General features: G+C 44.1%; 1 protein-coding gene and 1 pseudogene across 1 annotated transcript in view; one reads left to right on the top strand and one right to left on the bottom strand.

Moving 5' to 3' along the window:
• The window catches only part of prex2 (phosphatidylinositol-3,4,5-trisphosphate-dependent Rac exchange factor 2), a 159,067-nt gene extending 133,444 nt beyond the window's left edge, over positions 1-25,623 (top strand). The window contains exons 28-35 of the mRNA XM_082970723.1: positions 166-248; positions 7,350-7,440; positions 14,403-14,531; positions 20,815-20,856; positions 21,777-21,874; positions 22,122-22,268; positions 24,919-25,021; positions 25,377-25,623. Of these exons, the coding sequence (XP_082826849.1) occupies positions 166-248; positions 7,350-7,440; positions 14,403-14,531; positions 20,815-20,856; positions 21,777-21,874; positions 22,122-22,268; positions 24,919-25,021; positions 25,377-25,555 (872 nt within the window). The 3' untranslated portion in view covers positions 25,556-25,623. The remainder of the gene's footprint in view (positions 1-165; positions 249-7,349; positions 7,441-14,402; positions 14,532-20,814; positions 20,857-21,776; positions 21,875-22,121; positions 22,269-24,918; positions 25,022-25,376) is intronic.
• Positions 2,039-3,519, bottom strand: LOC145865680 (zinc-binding protein A33-like; annotated as a pseudogene).
• Positions 25,624-27,862: the final 2,239 nt, after the last annotated feature.

The raw sequence follows: 27,862 nt of genomic DNA, 5'->3' as shown, positions 1-27,862 counted from the left end.
TGTGACCGAGATCTGACAGACAGATGGACACAGACAGGCGATTGGACTGGACACCGAGCTGCGTGTGTGTGTCTGCGTGTGTGTGTCTGCGTGTGTGTGTGTCTGTGTGTGTGTGTGTGTGTGTGCGTCTAATGCTGACTGATGATTATGAATGTTGTCCTATAGGAGATGAGATGCCTGCCAGTGTATGGATATCTCATGACAAGCAGAAGAAACTACACAGCTTCCTGGAGCATCTCTTCAGCCAGGTGGGTACTGAGCTCTATAACAAATCCCAGTGGGTATCGTCCCATGGCGGTGGTACTGTTAAAAGACTCATTACTACTACAGATTATGGACTCAAGGGAGAGGTATAACAGTTCAAATTGTGAAGAAAATAAAATCAGTGGACATTGGACAATGTTGTATCGTACAATACAATAATACAGTTGCCTCCCAAATTGCACCCTTTTCCCTATGGACCATGGTCATAAGTAGTACGCTACATAGGGAATATGTTTCCTTTTGGGACGCAGGTTAATTGTACTGTTTGACATCTGCCCCAATCGTTTCCTACTGGAAATAGATTCCGTAAATCAAATGAATCTGCCGTTGTGGAGGCTACGTCCTCCTTCCCTGACTTCCTAGAAATCCATATGGGTATGAGATGTTGTTTTGGTTTCTTAGATTTCATGTTTGGTGTTTCCTGGGATATTTAGGTTTTTTTCCTTCTGACCTATGACCTCTGTTGATTTACTATCACATGTCTGACGGGCCGGCCCACCCAACCACTGGTCTACAAACATCAGGGTAGCCTAACCTTGACCCCTAACCTCTCTCACACTCTGGGAAACGGGAGTGTAACGAGTATGATAGCATGGCCCCTTTGACACACACATACACGTGCACACTCTCCCCACCACGCACAAACACTCCTGGGAGACATTTCCACTGTGTTGAAAAAGCCTGTTTAACGTATGTGTCTCCATCCATGGGCAGTAAAAGTACAGAATGGGGTCCGCTGCTGCCTCGGCACTTTCCGCTCCGCTCCTTTCCTTTCCTGCCGTTCGTTTGTTTTATTGTAGGCCAGCTTCCCGGCTTTGTTTCTACACGACAGATGAGATGTGATCTGTTAGCGGGGGTTAGGGGTGCGTGTTTGTGTATGAGCGGCAGAGCTGTTCCAGTTCTTCGTGATTTGACGACAGTTAAATTCATTCAATGGAATTGATTACCCAAACACACATACACACACTTCCCTTGTCACTTAAGTGCACACCGTAGTTTTCATCTTTGAGATATTTCTAGTTGTTGTATTTTTATATTCCTCATAAGAGTGACATAGAGATCCAGCATATTGCATATATTCTAGAGATCATCAGACATATCGGATACATCAAAAGACCCCCTTCCCCCACCCCAAATAGTATTTTCTCCTCCCATCTCCAATACAAAGACTGTATGTTCAGTACAGGACATGTGTAGTCTCTCTAGACAGACGTGTTGCCTCCCTCGATGTTCCAATGTTTCTGGCTTAACACTCCTGTGGAAGTTCCGGCGTCAGTTGGGATAGAACGGACGAGTCGAAAATGGGAAGCGCGTCACCGGAGACATCACTGCTGTATCCCCTTGTTGCCCTAGATAAACATGAACACAATTCCAGCCCGCATTTTAAGCCCCGCCTACCCAAACTCGTGATTTGTGGGGACAGTTGTCTGTCGGAAGAGGTTGTCTGACCCTCCCCATGAAAAGTTTTTTTCCCCAATTTTGAAATGTCTGAGAGAATCCAAAATTCTTCCCAGACCTTGTGCCGTAGCTCCAAACATTGCTTCAAGTGTATAAGTGCAGTATCTGGAAGTGCAGTACAGTGCAGTGCTTCCTCTTGCACAAAAAAAAGAAAACAATTTCATGACCTTTCATTTCATTCTGGAATCTCCATGATCATCGAACAACGATCGTCTGACTGGGAGGTTAAAGTTCAGTCTGTGTCTGACAAACAGACAGAGTCTGGTTCTGACTGTGACAGGAGAAATGACCAGCGGGGTCTGCGTTTTCAGCCTTTTTAATAACAGGGGTAGAAGTATGGGTAGAGTTTCTCAGTGAAGGTGCAGCCAGTGAAAGCGTACATATGACAAGGAGATATGTCCTCACTTGTAAGCCAGAAGACCTGTCCCCCCACATCATAAAAGGAGACCTGACCCACCTCATAATCCACAAACACCCCCACCTCCTGGGGCTTCTTACTTAGAGAGAGGCGGACAATTGATTGAGCTTGAGATAGCCTGGTACTCATTTCTAGACCTTAGCCCCACAGTCCAGACTCCATTTTCCCGGCTAAATGGAGCTTTACCCATCCTGTCGTGGGACTCTCTGGCCACTCCTAACTGCCACTTTGTCTTATTCCTGACTAGCACCTCCTAATAGAATCTCCCTGAGGAGATGTCCTTGCCAAGGACACAAGTAGCATTACCAAACCTCCCTGGGTAGTCATAAACATTCCTTTTTTTGCTTCCATGCTCCAATAGTTTACCATCCTTAGAGAGAGTAAGATTGGGATGTGCTGTTTTAGGGTCCAGGGTCACGTCCACTTCATACTGCTACATACTCTTCAGCTCAGCATCACGCAGCGTCTTTCTGAGACACAGCTCTCTTAATCTCCCCTCACACACCTGGCTATAGACACTGATCTTAGACCAGTCCTTGGTGGGCAGAAGGCTGCGTAGGGAATGGAAGCTCTGGAGGAAGTGGAGGTGGTCCTCGGTGCACGACAGCTGCTTCAGCTCAGTGCTTCCCGTCAGTAGCACAGTGATTTCCTGCTCCAGCTCTTTAATGAACCCTTTACCCTGCCTCTCTGCTGCAGTCTGTTTCCCCTCAATCACCTCAGTGAGCTGGGCCTGACGTCCCTTAATGCGATCCATCAGATCAGTGAAGACCTGCATCTGCACGCTGTCCCCTCTCTCTCTCTCCGCGTCTCTCTTGCTGAGCTCTGCGGACTCGTTAATCTCCTGAAACGTCTGCTGTCGCTCCTGGATCATCTGCTGCACCTGTGCCTCTGTCTTCCTCCTTCCTCTCCACATACTCTTCCTCTAGGGGGACAATGTGGTGACTCTTGTGGTCTGCCTCGGTGCAGAACTGGCACACACACATCTGGTCAGTCCTACAGAACAGCTCCAGGAGTCTGTCGTGCTTCTTGCACATCCTGTCTTCCAGGTTCTGCACGGGGGGTCGATCAGCTTGTGTCTCTCGTCCCCAGTGCAGACGTCACAGGGCCACTTCTCCTGGCTCAGCAGCTTTTACTTGAACTGCCTGCCTGAACTGAGCAGTCATCTCAGAAATGAAAGTATTGACCGAGAGATCTGGTCTCCGACCAAAATCTGTTTTACGGAGTGGACACTGGCACAGTCCAGTGCTATCGCAGTATCCGCCGATGCAAGCCTTGCAGAAGTTGTGTCCACATGTAATAGAGACAGGCTTCGTGAACACATCCAGACATATAGAGCACACAAACTGCTCTTCTGACAGGAGACTGCTGCAGGTGGCCATATCTAGACGGAGACCGTGAAACGTGGCATTAGCCAAATGTCAATAAAACTTTATGACAGATTCAGCTTTAAAGACCCCCTCAAGCCTCCTAAAGCACCTCATTTATCAAATATCATGTGATTTACCTAACAGAAGGCACATTTCAATAGGTGGTGCAGGTGTCTTGATTATGTGGCACAAGTTTGGGTGGGAGGCTGTGATTACACAAAAAAAAAAAAAAAAAAATTGTTGCTTTAACCCTAAAAGCGACAACATATTTTTTACATAAAAGCGCCAACAGGGGTCATTTTTTATCTCAAATTGGTATTGATTGCAAAGAGACACTGTCAAGCAGTAACACATGTTTATTTTATTAACCTTTTGTAAGTAAATGGTTTTAATTCCCCAAAATATGCATATATGTTTTTTAAAATCACACATTTATCCTTAAATTTGACGTTTCAAAATAAATGTTTTTGGATGGTTTTCACATTTTGAACAGATTTTTTTAATACATTTTATCCGTAGTCACTAATTAGGAACATTCGTCTGTTATTCATTCTAAGTGTTGTGTTTCTGTGATACTGAGAAATTGGCGATTGAGCTCATCTGTCATACCTGTACGGCCTAAAAGGGCCACTGATATGGGAGGTAATCTGTAGGCAATATGGGCGCTGGTGCCATCAGACTTTTAGCTCTACATTTTTTATTCTATGAGCTATCAACTCGGTGCCATTTGCACCTGAAATATGAGACTCTCAACTTGGTAAAGAGACATTGACTGGAAGTTAAATATATATTTAAATTTTTGATTTCTTTGTTCTAGTGGCTGCCACGCCCTCCATGGGTCAAATCTGGAGTGGCTCCATATCTATATATTTTCAGTGTACATGCATCTATCTCTGTGCCAAATTTGGTAGACTATTGCAAAGTTAACTTTTGACTCCACATTTTAAGTTTAGTAGACAACAAAATAATTGTTTATTCCTCCATATTAACACAGAAATCATGTATTAAAAAAAAAAAAAATTGTTGGTAACTAATTGTTGGTAACTACAAAATTTCGGAAGGATTAAAAAAAGGTTCAGAATGTATTCCTTTTTGGCGCTTTTAGGGTTAAGTGTGTACGTTACTGGAGTTATACCTGGGATACCGTTTTTCAATGTAAAATATATTTTTTTTAAATAGCTGGAAAGGGTCTAAAGTTGTCAAGCAGGTTTACATATTCAATTCAGTAGATCACGGAAGGGGAATTCTTGTACAGTTAAAAAATATGCCATAGTGACGCCAATCTTCAACCATGGAGACTGTCTAGGTAAATCTTTCTGTCTCCTCACCTGTGTGTTCTGGTGTTGACTCTTCTGTTCTCTAATGAGTAAGAGACCCTCAGGAATATGAGACGGCGTTGTTGTGTGCCCAGAGATCTCTTAACAGCAGGTGAGAGTTTGTCTCCGGGTCGGATGATGTCTTTTCACTTCAGTTTCATTTCAGCAAAATGAAATGATAACATGCCTCTCCTTCCTGTTGTGCTAAACCAGTCCGGATAGTTTTTCCCTTTGATATATTTATTTAGCCTTTATTTCACTTGGCAAGCCAGTTAAGAACAAATTCTTATTTACAATGACGGCCTAGGAACAGCGTCCTGCCTTGTTCAGGGGCTGGGGATTCGATCTAGCAACCTTTCGGTTACGGGCCCAACGCTCTAACCACTAGGCTACCTGCCGCTATGGTATTTCTATTGTCAGGTCACGTGCATCCGCAGATAAAGGAGAGGCATGGTAAGGTCAGGTGTCATTTTGCTCCAATGAAACTTAAGAGGTGAAATAACTAATCAGTGAGGGTTGATTTGGGTATGTCTATCCTAGACTATCTACTAAGTTCCCCTGATTCAAGCCTTCATTTATGGAAAATAGATGTAAATGCACCCAGCCAGCCATTTCACAGCAGGTGGAATAGTAATACATGAAAAACACAGACTAAACAAGCACAACAACCTCAGACCGACTGGACCCACACAATAATGCCATACATTCTCGACAGTTCTGGCACGCCATTCAGTGAACACAACATTTCTAACTTTGACGTACATACAGTACCAGTCAAAAGTTTGGACACCAGGGGTTTTTCTAGATTTTTAATATTTTCTACATTGTCGAATACTAGTGAAGACATCAAAACTATGAAATAACACATATGGAGTCATGTAGTAACCAAAATAGGGCTATCTTCTGTATACCACCCCTACCTTGCCACAACACAACTGACTGGCTCAAACGCATTAAGAAGGAAAGGCAAAGGGTGCCTACTTTGAAGAATCTAAAATATATTTTGATTTGTTTAACACTTTTTTTGCTTACTACATGATTCCATATGTGTTATTTCCTAGTTTTGATGTCTTCACTATAATTCTACAATGTTGAAAATTTCTTAAAATCTGAAAAACCCTTGAATGAGTAGGTGTGTCCAAACCTTTCACTGGTACTGTAATTACATTTGATTCCATGAATTGAACTGCCTAACATCATGAAGAAAGAACTGGAACACCACCATTACGCATACACAAGCACACACCCCTAACCCCTTGCTAACAGAACACATCTCATCAGTAGTGTATCTCTCTGTGTCTCTGTCTCACTGTATCTCTCTGTGTCTCTGTCTCTGTCTCTCTCTCTCTCTTCGTCTGTCTCTGTCTCTCATCTCTCTGTGTCTCTGTCTCTCTCTCTCTCTCTCTCTTCGTCTGCCTGTCACTGTGTCTCTGTCTCTCTCTTCATCTGTCTCTGTCTCTCTATCTCTCTGTGTCTCTGTCTCTATCTCTCTGTCTCTCTATCTCTCTGTGTCTCTGTCTCTATCTCTCTCTCTCTCTTCGTCTGTCTCTGTCTCTCATCTCTCTGTGTCTCTGTCTCTCTCTCTCTCTCTGTCTGTCTCTGTGTCTCTATCTATCTGTGTCTCTGTCTCTCTCTCTCTCTCTCTGTCTGTCTCTGTGTCTCTATCTCTCTGTGTCTCTGTCTTTCTCTCTCTCTCTTTGTCTGTCTCTGTGTCTCTGTCTCTCTATCTCTTTGTGTCTCTGGCTCTCTCTCTCTCTCTCTCTCTCTCTCTCTCTCTCTCTCACTTCGTCTCTCTGTCTCTCATCTCTCTGTGTCTCTGTCTCTCTCTCTCTCTCTCTCTTCGTCTGCCTGTCACTGTGTCTCTGTCTCTCTCTTCATCTGTCTCTGTCTCTCTATCTCTCTGTGTCTCTGTCTCTATCTCTCTGTCTCTCTATCTCTCTGTGTCTCTGTCTCTATCTCTCTCTCTCTCTTCGTCTGTCTCTGTCTCTCATCTCTCTGTGTCTCTGTCTCTCTCTCTCTCTCTGTCTGTCTCTGTGTCTCTATCTCTCTGTGTCTCTGTCTTTCTCTCTCTCTCTTTGTCTGTCTCTGTGTCTCTGTCTCTCTATCTCTTTGTGTCTCTGGCTCTCTCTCTCTCTCTCTCTCTCTCTCTCTCTCACTTCGTCTCTCTGTCTCTCATCTCTCTGTGTCTCTGTCTCTCTCTCTCTCTCTCTCTCTCTCTCTGTCTGTCTCTGTCTCTGTGTCTCTGTCTCTCTCTCTCTGTCTGTCTCTCTCTGTCTCTATCTCTCTGTGTCTCTGTCTCTCTCTCTCTCTTTCTTTGTCTGTCTCTGTGTCTCTGTGTCTCTATCTCTCTGTGTCTCTGTCTTTCTCTCTCTCTCTTTGTCTGTCTCTGTGTCTCTCTATCTCTCTGTGTCTCTGTCTCTCTCTCTCTCTCTTCGTCTGTCACTGTCGCTGTGTCTCTATCTCTCTGTGTCTCTGTCTCTGTGTCTGTCTGTCTCTCTCTTTGTCTGTCTCTCTGTTTCTCTTCAGGTGGAGTCCATCACCAGTCTGCTGAAGGGAGCGGTGGTGGCCAAGGCCTTTGAACAGACCAAGTGTTTCACACCTGGACGAGGACTACAAGGTAAAGACGGAGGGGTTGTCTTTCAGTGTGCAGCTTATTAACTTTGTAGTGCACTACTTTGGACGAGGACTGCCCGGTAAAGACGGAGGGTTGTCTCTTACATACAGCTGGGTCATACTGTCAATACTCAGCCTAGAACCACAGGCCTGAACCTAGACTACTGCAACAAGATGGGTTTGGTCGACGGAAGAAATCCAGAAGAAAAAAAGAACACTCTGGGGATGTTTGCCTTTCAATGGGAGGAAAAACTCCATCCTTTCTTCTCCTCCCTCCATTCCATCCCCTCCCTCTCCACATGCATCCCTTTCTCTGGCATGGTGGTATATAGATTTTTTCTCCTCCCTTTTCCTGTAAGGGCTGTTTTTGTACGGTTTTGGAGTGTTTTTGTAGTGTTTTTAGCTGGGGTGTAGCTGTGTTTATTAGGGCTTGCTCGGGTGCACAGTAGAGCTTGGAGAAGTAAGATAACATTGGAGAGACTCCAGACCCAGCTTCCATCCATCCCTCCCTCCCTCCCTCCATCGCTCCTTCTCTCTAAAGAAAGAAAGAGTTTGAGAGGAAACAGGACCTGCTCAGAAAACACTGCAGCCTCCCTCACAGGGCTGCTACTTCCTGTGTGTGTGTGTGTGTGTGTGTGTGTGTGTGTGTGTGTGTGTGTGTGTGTGTGTGTGCATGCACAGGCTTGCATGCGTGCCCTCCACCCCTCTGTTCATCTCTCCTATTCCAATCCCTCTGTGCCCTCCGCTTTCGCACTCTCTCTCCCTCCATCCATCCTTCCCTTCTCTCTGTTCCTCTCATATCCTTCTGTACCCTTCCCTTCTCTCTGAGCAACACCTTATATCTGGAACAGTGCCACTGGCCTGCTGTTTACTGCAATTCCGCCCCATATTTAGTACAGTACTGCTTATCACCCAACAGTGAAGATGACACCATACAGACCTACTGTACGTATATAATACCCACAGTTGTCAGATCACATCATAATAATATACTGTTAAGTAAAGTTTTTGGGGCTCAGTTTCTGCTTGTTTTGACTTTACCGTGTGTGTGGGTCCCAAATGGCACCCTATTCCCTATATAATGAACTACTTCTGAACAGGGCCCTATGTAGGGAATAGGGTGGCATTTGGGACGCAGACCTTTTCTTGGCCTGAAACATTCAGCTTCTATCAATTGTTTTGTTTTATCTCATTGTGTAGGAAGGTTTTCTGTTCTAGCCGAAGAACTTTACTCTCAGATACAAATTTAATCTGGACAGGAAATGCAGCTGGAAGAAAAGTTGCTATATTTAACCCTATCAGTTTCCTGGAGTGACAATAAACCACTATCGTTTCCATATTCTGGCTATAAATCATGAATCTCCATTGCTGAGTCGGGACATTCTGGAGATCAGATGGTGTACAGTTGTTTTCATGAAAAGGAGGAAAATCTCTTGTTTCTGTATAAATGTCATGGCCAAGGTTTGAAAAGGTTAGGTTTTGTGGGTTTCAAAGGCTACGTCCCAAATGGCAGGCTATTCCCTATGTAGTGCACTACTTTTGACTAGAAATGTAGTCAGAGTAGCGCGTTTGTAAAGGGAATTGGGTGCCATTTGGGACACAGATAATGACTGTAGTGAATAATGAACTGAATTGAATCAGTCTGGCATAGCCCCAACCTGTGTGGTGGCCTGGGGCTGTACAGTTGAAGTCGGAAGTTTACATACACCTTAGCCAAATACATTTAAACTCAGTTTTTCACAATTCCTGACATTAAATCCTAGTAAAAAGTCCCTGTCTTAGGTCAGTTAAGATCACCACCTTATTTTAAGAATGTGAAATAGTAGAGAGAATGATTTATTTCAGGTTTTATTTCTTTCATCACATTCCCAGTGGGTCAGAAATTTACATACACTCAATTAGTATTTGGTAGCATTGCCTTTGAATTGTTTAACTTGGGTCAAATGTTTCGGGTAGTCTTCCACAAGCTTCCCACAATAAGTTGGATACATTTTGGCCCATTCCTCCTGACAGAGCTGGTGTAACTGAGTCAGGTTTGAGGCCTCCTTGCTCACACACGCTTCTTCAGTTCTGCCCACAAATGTTCTATAGGATTGAGGTCAGGGCTTTGTGAGGGCCCCTCCAATACCTTGACTTTGTTGTCCTTAAGCCATTTTGTCACAACTTTGGAAGTATGCTTGGGGCCATTGTCCATTTGGAAGACCCATTTGCAACCAAGCTTTAACTTCCTGACTGATGTCTTGAGATGTTGCTTCAATATTTCCACATAATTTTCCTTCTCACGATGCCATCTATTTTGTGAAGTGCACCAGTCCCTCCTGCAGCAAAGCACCCCCACAACATGATGCTTCCACCCCCGTGCTTCATGGTTGGGATGGTGTTCTTCGGCTTGCAAGCGTCCCCCTTGTTCCTCCAAACATAATGATGGTCATTATGGCCAAAAAGTTATATTTTTGTTTCATTAGACCAGAGGACATTTCTCCCAAAAGTACGATCTTTGTCCCCATGTGCAGTTGCAAACCGTAGTCTGGCTTTTTTATGGCGGTTTTGGAGCAGTGGCTTCTTCCTTGCTGAGCGGCCTTTCAGGTTATGTCTATATAGGACTCGTTTTACTGTGGATATAGATACTTTTGTACCTATTTTCTCCAGCATCTTCACAATGTCCTTTGCTGTTGTTCTGGTATTGATTCGCACTTTTCGCACCAAAGTACGTTAATCTCTAGGAGACAGAATGCGTCTCCTTCCTGAGTGGTATGACGGCTTCGTGGTCCCATGGTGTTTATACTTGGGTACTTGTCACTGCTGTCGTAGCTTAAAGTGGACCAAGACGCAGCGGGGAAATGTGCACTCATCTTCTTTTTATTTAAACGGACAAGAAGGTGAACCAAAACAAACACAACAAAAACACAACGACTAATAACAGGCCGGTAAGGCAACAAAGCTATACCAAGCACAATCTCCCACAAAATACTAATACAAACACATACCTATTTATAGGACCCTCAATCAGAGGCAAATAGAAAACACCTGCCTCCAATTGAGAGTCCAACCCCCAATAAACTAAACATAGAAATACAAATGACTAGACTAAACATAGAAATACATAAACATAGAACAGTGCCCAAAACCCGGAATAATAAATCAAACACACCACTAAACACACAACCACCCCGAACCACATAAAACAAATACCCTCTGCCACGTCCTGACCAAACACCAATAACAAATAACCCCTATTACTGGTCAGGACGTGACAGTACTATTGTTTGTACAGATGAAAGTGGTACCTTCAGGTGTTTGGAAATTGCTCCCAAGGATGAACCAGACTTGTGGAGGAATTGGCTGATTTCTTTTGATTTTCCCATGATGTCAAGCGAAGAGGCACTGAGTTTGAAGGTAGGCCTTGAAATACATCCACAAGTACACCTCCAATTGACTCAAATTATGTCTGTTAGCCTGTCAGAAGCTTCTAAAACAATGACATCATTTTTTAGAATATTCCAAGCCTTTTAACTTCTATGGGCTAGGTGGGACGTTAGCGTCCCACTCTATTCAACAGCCAGTGGAAGAGCGTGGCGCGAAATACAAAAACCTAAAAAATGCTATAATTTCAATATTTCAAACATACGACTATTTTACACCATTTGAAAGATAAGACTCTTGTTAATCTAACCACATTGTCCGATTTCAAAAAGGCTTTACAGCGAAAGCAAAACATTAGATTATGTTAGGAGAGTACATTGACACAAATAACCACACAGCCATTTTTCAAGCAAGCATGTATGTCACAAAAACCCAAAACACAGCTAAATGCAGCACTAACCTTTGATGATCTTCATCGGATGACACTCCTAGGACATTATGTTATGCAATACATGCATGTTTTGTTCAATCAAGTTCATATTTATATAAAAAAACAGCTTTTTACATTGGCGTGTGATGTTCAGAAATTTTATTCCCACCGAAAAACTTCCGGTGAATTTACTAAATTACTCATGATAAACGTTGACAAAATACATAACAATTATTTTATGAATTATAGATACAGAACTCCTTTATGCAATCGCTATGTCAGATTTTAAAATAGCTTTTCGGCGAAAGCACATTTTGCAATATTCTGAGTACATAGCTCAGCCATCACGGCTAGCTAATTTGACACCCGCCAAGTTCGACGTTCACTAAACTCAGAATTGGTATTAGTTAAATTGGATTACCTTTGTTGTTCTTTGTCAGAATGCACTCCCAGGACTGCTACTTCCACAACAAATGTTGTTTTTGTTCCAAATAATCCATAGTTATGTGCAAATACCTCCGTTTTGTTCGTGCGTTCAGGTCACTATCCAAAGGGTAACGCGCGAGCGCATTTCGAGACAAAAAAATTCAAAATATTCCATTACCGTACTTAGAAGCATGTCAAACGCTGTTTAAAATCCATTTTTATGGTATTTTCTCGTAAAATAGCAATAATATTCCAACCGGACAATGCTGTATTCATTCAAAAAGGAAGAGAAAAAATGGCGAGGTCTCGTGAACGCGCATTTCCAATCTCTTAGCCACCAGGCAGTCCACTGACAAACTGTGATCCTGTACTCTGCCCGGAGACAAGAGACACGTCAATCCGCTTTCTGAACGCTTTAGAGAGCCAATGGAAGCCTTAGAAAGTGCTACATAACCCCACGGGCACTGTAGTTTCGATAGAGAAGCAAAGGGAGAACTACAAATTCGCAGACAGGCCACTTCCTGCTTGGAATTTTCTCAGGTTTTTGCCTGCCATATGAGTTCTGTTATACTCACAGATGCCATTCAAACAGTTTTAGAAACTTCAGAGTGTCTTCTATCGAAATCTACTAATAATATGCATATTCTCGTTTCTGGGAAAGAGTAGTAACCAGTTTAAATCGGGTACATTTTTTATCCGGCCGTGAAAATACTGCCCCCTAGCCCAGACAGGTTAAAGGCACAGTCAACTTAGTGTATGTGAACTTCTGACCCACTGGAATTGTGATACAGTGAATTATAAGTGAAATAATCTGTCTGTAAACAATTGTTGGAAAAATGATGTGTAATGCACAGAGTGGATGTCCTAACCGAATTGCCAAAACTATAGTTTGTTAACAAGAAATTTGTGGAGTGGTTTAAAAATGAGTTTTAATGACTCCAACCTAAGTGTATGTAATCTTCCGACTTCAACTGTATGTATCAAGCTTTTCAGAGTAGGATTGCTGATCTAGGATCAGGTCCCCCCTTACTTATAATGTTATTCATTGTGATCGAAAAGGCATAACCGATCCAAAATCAGCACTCCTTCTCTAAGACGCTGGATACATCTGGCCCTGATCTGTAGCTTATACCCCTCTACTATTATCTCCTAAAAAGTTGGTTGTCTTTGTGTGTCTTTGAGGATATTTTATTAGACTCGGGGTGTGTGTGTGTGTTAGGTCCCCTATGTGTGTTTTAAATATCAGAACCCTCCAAACACTTTGCACATTTTACATGTTTCATTTGTCTCCTCTGATCTGTGTCTCTCGCCCCATGTGAGCACCGATGCATTTGATCTAGGAGGCGTGTGTGTATGTGTGCGTGCGTTATGTTGATCCGATGAAGCGTATCGCTGGCGTAGTGTGTGTGTTGATAATAAAGTAGATGGCAGAGCATTCCTCCTTCCTAGAGAAAAGAAACACAAACAGCCCCACACACTACACACACACACACACACAAGGGAGACCAAATCCCTAAATGCCCTACAAGCCTCTAGTTCACCACCATCCTGTTATCACAGATTCAACCTCCCATCTCTCTCCAAAATCTACACTATATCTAACCCCTCTGTGTGTGTCTCTCAGTGTTTACACCCTAGATTGATCTGCTGCTCCTCCCCCTCCCTAATAAAGACTGTCTGTGTGTGTGGCACGGCTAGGACCAAACGAAGACAGCAGTCTTAATGAGACATTCATTAGCAGACATCCCATCATATCTGTCTGGCACTCAGACATACGTCCACAGTGTCTGGGCTGACGGAAGGGAGAGAGAGGTATTGGAGGGCGAGGGAGAGAGAGAATGTGAGGGACCTTTGGGAGTGTGTGTGTGTGTGTGTGTGGGGGCTTTGGTTCTCACCTTCAGATGGAGAGAGGAGTAAAATGATGAGGTATGTCTGGAACTCTCTCCTCCGCCACTCTCATCCCTTCACCCCTCTCTTCTCTCTGATGAATAATGCAGGAGATGTTTGGCTCCTCATCCTCCATTCCTCTCCATCTCCCTGTCTCTCCCAGGCTTTGAAGGACTATAAAGCCCCACATGTTGTGTTTACCTTACAGTCACTCGAGGGATGAAGGGGGGGATGTGGGCTGGTTAAGAATATACTGGTAAAGGCTGGTTAAGAATATACTGGTAAAGGCTGGTTAAGAATATACCTGTTTTTTGTTTAGTAGGTGGATCACAAGAAGGCTTTCAGTTTTGTGGCAGCAAAACGATGCCCTCAAGGCAACAGGCTATGATTTTGGACAGTAAAGTAACTTGTCTGAAAAACATCTCTCCTCTCCTATCATTCCTCGATCCCACACTTCTTTCTTCTAAATGATTCAGGATACTGATTTAGCTGTTTGGCTACTCCTCTCTATGTCCAGGAGATCTGCAATATAACCAGAACATCATCCAAATAACAATTCCTTACTTAAGGACACTTGAACAATGTTCTGAATAAAGGTGTCCTACGCCGAAACATAAGCCTGTTATTTTGTCCCGAAAATAAGCTCATATCTATGCAGACACCAAATCTATGCTCCTTTAATTTGAATGACATTTTCTTGGATAGTCACCTGTTGGAAGCGTCCTGGGGTAAGGAATGTTTTTTTTGGATGATCAAGTCCCTCAGTTAAGAACCTGATGCCCTATTGGATCAAGCTGGGCTGAAGCGTGTTTGGTTACGCTTTCGTTCTCTGATTATAACAATGTTGTTGTGTCTGTCAGAGTTCCAGCAGGAGATGGATCCTCGGGTTAACTGTACCAAGAAGCTCCGTGTCCACATCAAGCAGGACCCGTGGAACCTCCCCAGCAGCGTACAGGCCCTCACACACACCATCGCCAAGTTCGTTGAAGGTAAGATGCACACGCCGAGACCTTGAAAAAGCCTCTGTAATGAGTATGTCTCCATCTGCAGTAAAAGTCCAAAGAGGTACAAACTTGAGGCAGTGCACCATACAGTACACACTGAACATTGGACACAAAGGCCTTCATCCACACATTAGCCAAGTTGGAAGGTTAGTGCTGAATATGGTGCATGCACACCAAATACAACAAAACTCAGGAACACCACACCAGATGCAACAAAACTCGGGAACACCACACCAGATGCAACAAAACTCGGGAACACCACACACAACAGATGCATAAATATAAAGGTCATAACAGTTTGAGATGAAACCACTTAAACTGAGTTATAGAGCAGAAGCCTCTCCCTGGTTAGTCCTTAGCATCCCAAATACAGTGCCTTCAGTAAGTATTCATACCCTTGACTTATTCCACATTTTGTTGCTATTTTCTGCTTTATTCCTGTTTTAATGTGACTCTAATCACTGACATTGGTTTTATAGTTTAAATATGACTTTTATAATGTCTGTGTCCTTGAGTATTTAGAAAAGTGCTAGTCCTATTTAAATAAATATTAGTATTGTAAATAATGTTGTTGTTATTATGATTACTTGTTCAAACTCACCTATAATGCGATGGCTGAAACTGCTTATTAACTTTGACAAGGTGTTTGATGTCAGCTGGCAGTGAAGATGACGCTATCCGCAGCTGGTTTTCCAGGTTTGTGTCAGTCAGTCTTGAGCAGAATCGAATGTTTGCAAGAGTCAGTTTGGAAAAGAACTGCTCACAGCAGTAGGTCGTCCCGAACACAGACACAAATTTAAGTGCACGTCTCCTCAGAACAGCAAAATTCTAAGCACTAACGTACATTTTGTAGAACTCAAGGAGAGGGAGGTTTTTGTACCTGGCTTGAGCTCGCCATCGCTTTGCAGCCCAATGACTTCGTGTTGTAGGCAATCCTTGCACATCCGCTGGTTCGATGTGTTTTTCTTGTTGCAAATATGTTCAACTCCAGTTGTTTACTTTTCACATCCTTAAACCTCTCACAAAATGCCTTTGCGAGCTTTCCACACTCACCGGCCTATTCCGACGTAAACTCAGGCTCTTGTCCTTGCAGAGTAGGAAAATGCACTGTGTTACCCCTTTCTAGTTTCATTTTGCTTCGAACGATTTCACGTTTGACAGCAGATCGCTGAGAAGCTGGTTCGGCCCTTGGAGCTTGACGTTCAAGTCAGACAGACACTTGGTTTATCCACCATGAAGGCCAAATCACACATCCACTTGTCATCACTCAGTTCCGCGACATGTTTCTCTTTCATCTCCATTAATTGTTTAACTTCATCCTTCAGTCCGTAAAACCGCGCGAGCATGTTTTCCCGGCTCAACCATCGCAGTGGTAAACCAGATCACCACACACCGATTCAAGATCACTCAATAGCTCCTTAAACTGGCGGTTGTTCAGCCCTTTGCTTTTGATAAAATTGATGGTCGACACTACAGTTGCCATTACGTTGTTCGGCTTCAGGGACTGTGCACACAGACTTTCTTGATGTATGCTGCAGTTGCATACAGTTGGATCAAGACTGAGACAACTCATTTCTTTTTTCACTAATGCTGTTGACCCCTTTTACGAGTCACTTCATTTTTTTAACCGTAGCTCAAATTTGCTCATAGCCGAGACAAGTCTCTCAAACAAGTCCTCACCTCTCCATGCATGGCTTCCAAAGACAGGAATTCCTGCCTTGTGTCAAACTCAGCAGTAATCCCATGCACAAAAATGGCAAATTGGGCGGTATTTGTTATGTCAGTCATTTCATCACATGCCAAAGAGAAAGATTTTTTGCAGACCTTCAATGTTTTTTCAATGTCTTGTGCCATGTCAGTTATCCGCTCCGTGACGATTCTTCAAGACAAACTAACACTTTGGAACAATTTAACTTTGTCTGGTGCTAGCAATTCTGCAGTGGCTAGGAGACACTCTTTTACAAATTCTCCTTCCAAATGAGGCTTCAGGTTCTTTTCGATAAGCTCGCTCACCACAGAGCTTGCTTGCATAACATTTTCCCCATCTAAACGAGGTTTCGTAAAGGCAGCTTGTTGGACACCCAAACCCCGCTGAAGAGCAATGACTTTATCCACACGAAGTTGTCCTTGCTACTCATTCAGTTTAGCATGTTTCGATCTGTAATGACGCTCCAATTTTAAATGTTTTTATTTTAGTGGAAAAATTATGTCTAGAGATTTTTTGATTTAAAAGAAAATGTATTTATGAATTGGCTCGGGGGCCTGATCAAACGGTCCCGTAGGCCGTATACGGCCTGGAGGCCGGACGTCCCCCACCCCTGTGTTACAGCCTGAATTCAAAATGGATTAAATATTGTTATTTCTCACCCATCTACACACAATACCCCATAATGACAAAGTGAAAACATGTTTTTAGAAATTTTAGCAAATTTATTGAAAATGAAATACAAAAATATCTAATTTACATAAGTATTCACACCCCTGAGTCAATACATGTTAGAATCACTTTTGGCAGCGATTATAGCTGTGAGTCTTTCTGGGTAAGTCTCGAAGAGCTTTGCACACCTGGATTGTACAATATTTGCCCATTATTCTTTTCAAAATTCTTCAAGCGCTGTCAAATTGTCTATTGATCATTGATCATTGATAGACAACCATTGTCAAGTCATGCCATAGATTTTCAAGCAGATTTCAGTCAAAACTGTAACTCGGCCACTCAGGAACATTCACAGTCTTCTTGGTAAGCAACTCCAGTGTAGATTTTGCCTTGTGTTTTAGGTTATTGTCCTGCTGAAAGGTGAATTCATCTTCCAGTGTCTGGTGGAAAGCATACTGAACCAGGTTTTCCTCTAGGATTTTGCCTGTGCTTAGTTCCATTCCGTTTCTTTTTTTAATCCTGAAAAACTCCCCAGTCCTTTACGATTACAAGCATACCCATAACATAATGATGTCACCATTATGCTTGAACACATAGAGGGTGGTACTCTGTAATATGTTGCATTTGATTTGCCCCAAACATAACACTTTGTATTCAGGCCAAAGAGTGAATTGCTTTGCCACATTTTTGCAGTATTACTTTACTGTCTTGTTGCAAACAGGATGCATGTTTGAGAATATTTGTATTCTTTACATTTTTTTCATTCTGTCAATTAGGTTAGTATTGTGGAGTAACTACAATGTTGTTGATCCATCCTCACTTTTCTCCTATCACAGACATGAAACTTTGTAACTGTTTTAAAGACACCATTGGCCTCATGTTGAAATCCCTGAGTGGTTTCCTTCCTCTCCGGCAACTGAGTTAGGAAGGATGCCTGTGTCTTTGTAGTGACTGGGTGTATTGATACACCATCCAAAGTGTAGTCAATAAGTTCACCATGCTCAAAGGGATATTCAATGTCTGTTTTTTTGGTTTTATTACCCATCTACAAATAGGTGTTATTATTGGTGAGGCATTGGAAAGCCTCCCTGGTCTTTCTGGTTGAATCTGTGTTTTAAAATCACTGCTCGACTGAGGGACCTTAATGATAATTGTATGTGTGGGGTACAGATATGAGGTAGTCATTCAAAAATCATGTTAACTTCTTTGGGATAGGGGGCGGTATTTTGATGTCCGGATAAAAAGCGTGCCCAAAGTAAACTGCCTGCTACTCAGGCCCAGAAGCTAGGATATGCATATGATAGAAAACACTCCAGCATTTCTAAAACTGTTAAAATAATGTCTGTGAGTATAACAGAACTGAAATGGCAGGTGAAACCCCGAGGACAAACCATCCCCCCCCAAAAATCATCCTACCACTGATTTCAATGGCTGGCACTTTTATAATAGGGCGAAATCGTGCCCGATTGCAGTTCCTAGGGCTTCCACTAGATGTCAGCAGTCTTTAGAAAGAGTTTCACGCTGGTTTCTTTTGAAAAATTTGCCAGAAATTGTAGTTTTTCTAGGTGGCTCCCATTTTGTCTGTAGTGTTTCCAAGCGCGTGAATGAGAGCGCGTTCTTTGGTATTTTTCTCCGGTAAAGACAATAACGATTCTCCGTCTTAAATTTTATCGTTTATTTGCGTATTAGGGTACCTAAGGTTTGATTATAAACGTTGATTGACTTGTTTGGATAAGTTTATTGGTAACGTTTGGTATTCATTTTGTATGCATTTTGAAAGAGGGAAACTGAGTGGATTATTGACTGAAGCGCGCCAGCTAAACTGAGTTTTTAAGGATATAAAGAAGGACATTATCGAACAGAAGGACCATTTGTAATGTAACTGGGACCTTATGGAGTGCCAACAGAAGAAGATCTTCAAAGGTAAGGCATATATTATATCGCTATTTCTGACTTTTGTGTCGCAACTCCCTGGTTGAAAATGATTTGTTATGCATTTGTGTGCTGGGCGCTGTCCTCAGATAATCGCATGGTTTGCTTTCGCCATAAAGCCTTTTTGAAATCTGACACGGCAGCTGGATTAACAAGTTAAGCTTTATTTTGATGTATTGCACTTGTGATTTCATGAAAGTTTAATATTTATAGTAATTTAATTTGAATTTGGCGCTCATCAATTTCACCGGAAATTGTCGAAATGGGACGCTAGCGTCCCACTGATCCACATGAAGTTTTAAACACTATTATTGCACACAGAGTGAATCCATGCAACTTATTATGTGACTTGTTAAGCACATTTTTACTCCTGAACTTATTTAGGCTTGCCTTAACAAAGGGGTTGAATACATGTTGACTCAAGATATTTCAGCTTTCATTTTGAACTAATTTGTAAAAATGTCATAATTCCAGTTTGACATGATGGGGTATTGTGTGTGTAGGCCAGTGACAAAATAAAACATCATTTTTTTTTATCAGGCTGTAACACAACAAATATGGAAAATGTCAAGGGGTGTGAACTCTTTCTGAAGGCACTGTATATTAATCCACCATCCTGACACTATTTATTTCTGTTGGAATGTGTGTTTGTGAATTAAATGTGTACAGTTTGTGTGCCTAAATCCCTGATCCCTGATCAGATCACACTTCTGTGAAAGTGTGTGTGTGTGTGTGACTTTGTGTGTGTGTCTGTGTGTGTGTGTGTGACTTTGTGTGTGACTTGTGTGTGTGTGTGTGTGACTTTGTGTGTGTGTGTGTGACTGTGTGTGTGACTTTGTGTGTGTGTGTGACTTTGTGTGTGTGTGTGACTTTGTGTGTGTGTTTGTGACTTTGTGTGTGTGTGTGTGTGACTTGTGTGTGTGTGTGTGACTTTGTGTGTGTGACTTTGTGTGTGTGTGTGTGTGACTTTGTGTGTGTGTGTGTGTGGTCTTTGTGTGTGTGTGTGACTGTGTGTGTGTGTGTGTGTGACTTTGTGTGTGTGTTTGTGACTTTGTGTGTGTGTTTGTGACTTTGTGTGTGTGTGTGTGTGTGTGTGTGTGTGTGTGTGTGTGTGTGTGTGTGTGTGTGTGACTTTGTGTGTGTGACTTTGTGTGTGTGTGTGTGTGTGTGTGTGTGTGTGTGTGTGTGTGTGTGTGTGTGTGTGTGTGTGTGTGTGTGACTTTGTGTGTGTGACTTTGTGTGTGTGTTTGTGACTTTGTGTGTGTGTGTGTGACTTTGTGTTTGTGACTTTGTGTGTGTGTGTGTGTGACTTTGTGTGTGTGTGTGTGACTTTGTGTGTGTGACTTTGTGTGTGTGTTTGTGACTTTGTGTGTGTGTTTGTGACTTTGTGTGTGTGTGTGTGACTTTGTGTGTGTGTGTGACTTTGTGTTTGTGACTTTGTGTGTGAGTGTGTGTGTGTGCTGGGGGGGGGACTTTGTGTGTGTGTGTGTGTGTGTGGGGGACTTTGTGTGTGTGTGTGTGTGCTGTGTGTGTGTGTGCTGTGGGGGACTTTGTGTGTGTGTGTGTGTGGACTTTGTGTGTGTGTTTGTGACTTTGTGTGTGTGTTTGTGACTTTGTGTGTGTGACTTTGTGTGTGTGTGTGTGACTTTGTGTGACTTTGTGTGTGAAATAAGCAGTGTAACAGCCCACTACAGCTTTGCTTGTTTCCAATAGCGTAACCTCTCGAGACGACTTTCTCACCCAGGTTTTTACTGTTCCACTAACACCACTGTGGCTTTGATATGACTAAACACACAGATTCATATGATATGTGTGCTTCAGTTATGACGTTAGTTAGTCTTCACATGTGTAGAGACCTATCTAGACCTAGACATCCTATCATGGTTTTATGGGTCAGAAGCACCAAAGTTTCCGGAAGTCTCTGAGAGCCTAACCTTGGTTTGTCCTTCGCTATTCCAGAGGTGAAGACACGGCTGCTCTTGGTTCTACTACAGTACACAGGTTGGTTTTCCTCTCCTCTTAAATGCCTTGGATGTAAAAACAATGTACAGTTGATAGGGACATACACACACACACACACCACAGTGTCCTCAATACACACATCTGCAATGACACAGAGGAGTGAAATTGAATTCTAGGGACTAAACTGCAGAACATCTACATAGCTAGTGTCTCAATTACTGTGTGGAGAGAGAGCTAAGTCCTCCTAAAACACCTACAGGAACATTTTTGCCATGACAAAGTCCCCCATGATCCCATTACAGCACCCTTAAGAACACATAATATCTCCCTATTTCTCAAGGTTATAGAGTGAACAGATTCTCCCGAGTGGCGCAGCGGTCTACGGCACTGCATCTCAGTGCTACAGGCGTCACTACAGACCCTGGTTTGATCCCGGTCTGTATCACAACCGGCAGTGATCGGGAGTCCCATATGCTGGCGCACAATTGGCCCAGCGTCGTCCGGGTTAGGGGAGGGGTAGGCCGTCATTGTAAAATAAGAATTTGTTCTTAATTGACTTGCCTAGTTAAATAATAACAAATAATTTAATAAAAGATAATAATGGGGCCGGAGGAAGCACATTATGAATTCTACTGGAGGTTCCTGAACCCATTTTAAAATGAGTGGATTGCTTAACTTCTCCTTGCAGGCTATTTTTCAGGAAATTATGGCGCCAGGCAATTTATTTTCAGCCAGAGACCACCTGTCTTTTGACTCCATGTATTTCAAATTCATGTTTTATGCCCAACTGACTTGAACGTTGACCACAATTGAACTTTGAAAAACTTTTGACCCAACCCAAGGAGTTAATGTAATTTGTGTTCAGCATCGATAACAAGTTAATTTTCTCTCACACACCTCCCCTATCTCTGTCTCTTCCCCTCCCTCCCTCCCTCCCTCCCTCCCCTCCATCTCTCTAGACTCAGAGATCCAGTTGAGAAGAGATATGGTGTTTTGTCAGTCTCTGGTAGCAGCTGTTTGTGCCTTCTCCCAACACCTACTGGCTGTTCTCAACCAGGTAACAGAGTGTGTGCGTGTGTGTGTGTGCGTGTGTGTGCGCGTGCGTGTGCGTGCGTGTGCGTGCGTTTCAAAATTTCTGTAACTATCCCCAAATTCCCAGATTTCCCAGAAATCCCAGTTGGAAGATTCTCAGAATCAGGAGGCAATGACCAGGAAGTCCGAAATCCTCCGGGAATTGGGGAAAGTTACTGGAATTTGGTAACCCTACAGCTAGCTTAACATTTTAACCATCCCCCCCTCCCCAGACCCAGGGATCAGGCAGGGAGGCAGACCCAGAGGCCCCGGACCCCCAGGACCCTCAGGAGGCCCAGGAGGCAAGCCGACGATGGCTGGAACAGATAGCCTCCGCTGGGCTACTTCTCCACTTCCAGTCCCTCCTCTCTCCCAACCTGGTGAGTGACTGGCAGACAGGCAGCTACCAACAACCCCGGGACACTCATTGTATATTGAGGCTAAATATGATTGATTTGCAACACAAAAAAATGCGAAGATGTTGCCCCCAAATCTTCCACATGATTTAAAATACTCTGCACGGCACCTGATTCAAAACTAGATTAGAATACTGCAGAGTATATCGTAAGCCCTGTTATTTCTTTACCAGAGGAGATGCTTGGTGGCCTCATCTCACCTCATCTCCACACCAAATCAGCTCCAAAACAAAGACACAAACAAACTTAGTGCTCCTGTGTGTATGTGACCGCCCGCAGTGGAGTTGAATTGATTGTGCGTGTGTGTTTGTGTGTGTGTGTGTGTGCATGCGCGAGTACGAGTTTGTACGTGCGTTCCTGCGTGTGTACCGGGCCGCCTGGAGAGGGGTAGGACGGTGACGTTAGGTTGATTGTGGTTGTGAACAGCCATGTCATTGTGCTGCGACTGTCCTCGGAGGAGCTTTGTCCTCTTGTTTAATGAGGGGACTTGGCTCTCCTAGCATCCTACAGTACGCCCAAGACTGCCCCTCCGTGGTTCAGCAACCGGACACTATGTAGCTCTGTAGCCCAGCTTAGCACTGCTGTGTCGGTACAGTTCAGTACAGGACTACAGTTTGTCATTGTGTTAGAGAGAGAATCTCCGTTGTAAAGTCGAACTTCAACCACTTCGAGAACAGAGGAGAAGGAAGAGTTTTGCCCCTTGGTCTGAAGGGGATGAAGGGGAGAATATCACTCAGAAAGCAATTATTTTTCCCAGTGATATTTTCTAATCATTATTTATACACTGACTGAATGGTTGAGATAGCCAAAATGTAATTTAAAGTGAAAAAAAGTGGGATTTTCTGGTTTTCAGAAGTTGAACTCCATTTCGTTTGAGACCGGATTAAGTATGTTTTGCATGAGGGTGGAGGTTAAGAGGAACTCTCTCTCTCTCTCTCTCTCTCTCTCTCTCTCTCTCTCTCGCTCTCTCTCTCTCTCTCTCTCTCTCCACATCTTAACTCTAAGCAGAGGCACTGTACCTGCAGGTGCAAGCAAAAATCAAAGGCAGTGGTGTGTGTGTGTGTGTGTGTGTGTGTGTTAAACCCGATGACCGTACTCTCTGTTCTCACGCGACAGTCAGTCAGGGCATCCCTAACGTCTCTTCAGTAACACTTCAACCACACAGTAGGTACATAATGCTTCTGCTGCACCGTTTATTAGAGAGGGAGAGGGGTACGGGGGGGGGGGGGGAATAAGAGGGAGAGAGAGATGGGAAAGGAGGGAGAGAGGAGGAGTGTGAAAGAGGAGCAGATGGGCACTAGCCAATGCGTTTCCTTCTCCTCTGTGTCTGGCCTGGGAGCAGATGTGTTGGTTGTTTGTGTGAGAGGATGTTGTGACGGATGTTGGGAAAGGAAGCAGACACACACACCAGGCACTGTACACTCACTTTAACCCGCACGTACCACCTTGTAAACACGCTGCTTGTTTTCTTTCTGAGAGGAGAATGGAAGGGAAGCGACACACACATTCTCTCACACGCTGACCCACTGTTGTGTTTCTCTGGGAAGACTGGCAGTTGTGGCTGCTTCGCGAGGTGGATTGTTGTCTATACCTTCTTGCCCTTTGTGCTGTCGTCTGTGCCCAATAATGTTTGGGCCATGTTTTGTGCTGCCGCCGTGTTGTGCTGCTGCCATGTTGTGTTGCTACCATGTTGTTGTCATGTTGTGTTGCTACCACGCTGTGTTGTCATGTGTTGCTGCCATGCTATGTTGTTGTCTTAGGTGTCTCTTTATGTAGTGTTGTGGTGTCTCTCTTGTCGTGATGTGTGCTTTGTCCTATATTTTAAGTTTTAATCCCAGCCCCCGTCCCTGCAGGAGCCCTTTTGGTAGACCGTCATCGTGAATAAGAATGTGTTCTTAACTGACTTTAAAAAACTGATGACATCAGGCCATGTTGGAGGATTGACTGATTGTGTTTCTCTCTGTGCAGGCGGAGGAGCAGGCCACGCTGGAGGATTGACTGATTGTGTTTCTCTCTGTGCAGGCGGAGGAGCAGGCCACGCTGGAGGATTGACTGATTGTGTTTCTCTCTGTGCAGGCGGAGGAGCAGGCCACGCTGGAGGATTGACTGATTGTGTTTCTCTCTGTGCAGGCGGAGGAGCAGGCCACGCTGGAGGATTGACTGATTGTGTTTCTCTCTGTGCAGGCGGAGGAGCAGGCCACGCTGGAGGATTGACTGATTGTGTTTCTCTCTGTGCAGGCGGAGGAGCAGGCCACGCTGGAGGATTGACTGATTGTGTTTCTCTCTGTGCAGGCGGAGGAGCAGGCCACGCTGGAGGATTGACTGATTGTGTTTCTCTCTGTGCAGGCGGAGGAGCAGGCCACGCTGGAGGATTGACTGATTGTGTTTCTCTCTGTGCAGGCGGAGGAGCAGGCCACGCTGGAGGATTGACTGATTGTGTTTCTCTCTGTGCAGGCGGAGGAGCAGGCCACGCTGGAGGATTGAGTGATTGTGTTTCTCTCTGTGCAGGCGGAGGAGCAGGCCACGCTGGAGGATTGACTGATTGTGTTTCTCTCTGTGCAGGCGGAGGAGCAGGCCACGCTGGAGGATTGACTGATTGTGTTTCTCTCCACAGACTGACGAGCAGGCCATGCTGGAGGACACTCAGGTAGCTCTGATTGACTTGGAGAAAGTCACCTTCTACTTCAGACAGTTTGAAGGAGAACCACTGGTTGCAAGTATGTATGGAGAGACATGATCCTGTACGACATAGTATATATCTATAGGGGATCAGCCCCTGGCCCTACTCCATTCGTTTAGATAACATTATCTTACTGTAAATGTAATTCAACTCATTTCAATTACATTCAGCTCAGCTTCATTCAATCCCATTTGGCTTGTTGTGTTCCCTGCTGTATATAACATGTTGTTTATTATACCTGTTCTGTTCCCGTCTGCATAACTACGCGCCAAATGGAACCTGCTGCCCGTAGGGCCCTGGTCAAAAGTAGTGCACTATGTAGGGAATAGGGGTTGCATTGATGACGCAGCCTATGTATGGCCCTAGACCCTTGCTGTCTCTCTCTCTCCCAGACATGCCCATGTCGTATGCGGTGGAGGGGACCCGCCAGGCCCTGAAGGTCTGTTTCTACCTGGAGACGTTCTACTTCTCCCAGCTACCCCAGCGCCTCCGGAACGGAGGCGGATTCAAGATCTACCCTGTCCTATTCACCCAGGGTAAGACCCCGCTAGGCCAACAGGGTCCGTTATGATAACGACGCTCAGAGGAGGAACGTTGATCTAGGATCAGTTTTGCCTTTTAGATCATGATGAAGACGGTTACATGGAAGGGGAGGGACTGATCCTAGATCAGCACTCCTGCTCTGTGATGCTTTATGAATACGGGTCAGGATATTGATGGATTTCTGTATATAAGTGGATTCTCGTAATTGTTTGTCTTTTTTTCCTTCTCTAGCATTTCACATGTGTTTTATTTCATATCTATGTTACTACCTCTATTATGCATGGTTGGGAAAGAGCTTGCAAGGCATTTCACTGTACTGTTTTTCAGCTGCTGGGTCCTGTGCATGTGACAGTAAAACTAGAGTGCTGTATCTCTGCAGGCCATTCCAATTCATCGCAAAGTTGTTCGATGGGGTTGAGGTCAGGGCTCTGTGCAGGCCAGTCAAGTTCTTCCACACCAATCTCGACAAACCATTTATGTATAGACCTCGCTTTGTGCACAGGGGAATTAGGGCCTTCCGCAAACTGTTGCCACAAAGTTGGAAGCACAGAATTGTATAGAATGTCATTGTAAGCTGTAGCGTTAACATTTCCCTTCACTGGAACTAAGGGGCCTAGCCCGAACCATGAAAAACAGCCCCAGCCCATTATTCCTCTTCCACCAAACGTTACAGTTGTCACTATGCATTTGGGCAGGTAGGGTTCTCCTGGCATCCGCCAAACACAGATTCGTCCGTCGGACTGCCACATGGTGAAGCGTGATTCATCGTTCCAGAGAACGCGTTTTCACTGCTCCAGAGTCCAATGGCGGCGAGCTTTACACCACTCCAGCTGACGCTTGGCATTGCGCATGGTGATCTTAGGCTTGTGTGCAGCTGCTCGGCCATGGAAACTCATTTCATGAAGCTCCCGACGAACAGTTCTTGTGCTGACATTGCTTCCTGAGGAAGTTTAGAACTCGGTAGTCAGTATTGCAACCGTAGACAGATGATTTTTATACACTAGGCGCTTCAGCACTCGGTGGTCCTGTTCTGTGAGCTTGTGTTGCCTACCACTTTGCGGCTGAGTCATTGTTGCTCCTAGACGCTTCCACTTCACAATAACAGCACTTACAGTTGACCGGGGCAGTTCTGGCAGGACAGAAAGTTGATGAACTGACTTGTTGGAAAGGTGGCATCCTATGACGGTGCCACGTTGAAAGTCACTGAGCTTTTCAGTAAAACCATTCTACAACCAATGTTTGTCTACGGAGTTTGCATGGCTGTGTGCTCAATTTTATACACCCGTCAGCAATGGGTTTGTCTGCAATAGCCGAATCCAATCATTTTGAGGGGTGTCCTTATAGTTTTGTATATATAGTGTATTTTGTGTTCTTATTTAGCTCCTAGATTTCACTCTAGCACCTTTGCATTTAAAGCCCCTGATGTTAAGATTCCCTTTATGCTTGAAAGGCACAGGACAGAAAATATGCTGTGTGTGCAATTTAGCTGACTCATCTGAAAAGGAGAACTTGGCATGGATGTGGGTGGGTGTTTGTACTTGTGTGTGTGTGTACGACCTGAGCTGACGTGTACTAATTGAATTGACAGCGAAGACTCCAGGAGTAACAGAGAGCAGATGTGCTCTGTAAGCACAGGCTGGCGAGGCCACAGACGGGGAGGGGATGGGGGGTGGGGGGGTGGGAAGGCTGGGTTGGGTGTTGGAGGTAGGTTTTGGGTTGGGGGACAGCTTCAGGACTCATCTACAGTGCAGAGGGAATCACATTTCTGAGTTGTGCTGGCCATCCAGGCCCAAAGCAGCCAAAACGAACTGTCCCTTTCAGCAAAGTATTACTGTTTTAGTCCAGAACTAGGGTTCAGACCAAGGCTTCTAATCCTAGTTGTCTCCTACGGCAGGTATCTATTAATTTCTCACTCTCTCTCTCTGTCAGTGTTCAGTTTTTGAAATGTTCCAGAACATACCTGTTCCTGTGAGAAGTTCGTACACCCAAACTTCTTGTTAAATGATGCATGTACCGTGTGAGGACGATATGGACTGACAAACGTAGCTACTGGTTTCATTAAAACCAAACAGATATTTGACCCCAAATATGACCCAATTTCATCAGCCAAAAAGCAGTTGTCCAATATTCACCTGACCTTCAAAATCTATACAACTCAAATGGCCACCCATGTTCCTGTCATGTTCCTACACACAACAGTATAATGCGAACGCTCACTACAACGATCTGTCTCATGTCTCTGTACTGACCGCAGGCGGAGTTAGCTGTAATGTCGCTCTCCTCTCCAGGCTGCGTCCCAAATGGCACCCTATTCCCTTATATAAGTGCACTACGT

Source organism: Salmo salar, chromosome 29, assembly GCF_965601325.2.
Source record: "Salmo salar chromosome 29, fSalSal1, whole genome shotgun sequence".
Classification (NCBI taxonomy): domain Eukaryota; kingdom Metazoa; phylum Chordata; class Actinopteri; order Salmoniformes; family Salmonidae; genus Salmo; species Salmo salar.
Note: the sequence above shows the minus strand (reverse complement) of the source record. Positions and strands in the feature narration are given on the sequence as shown.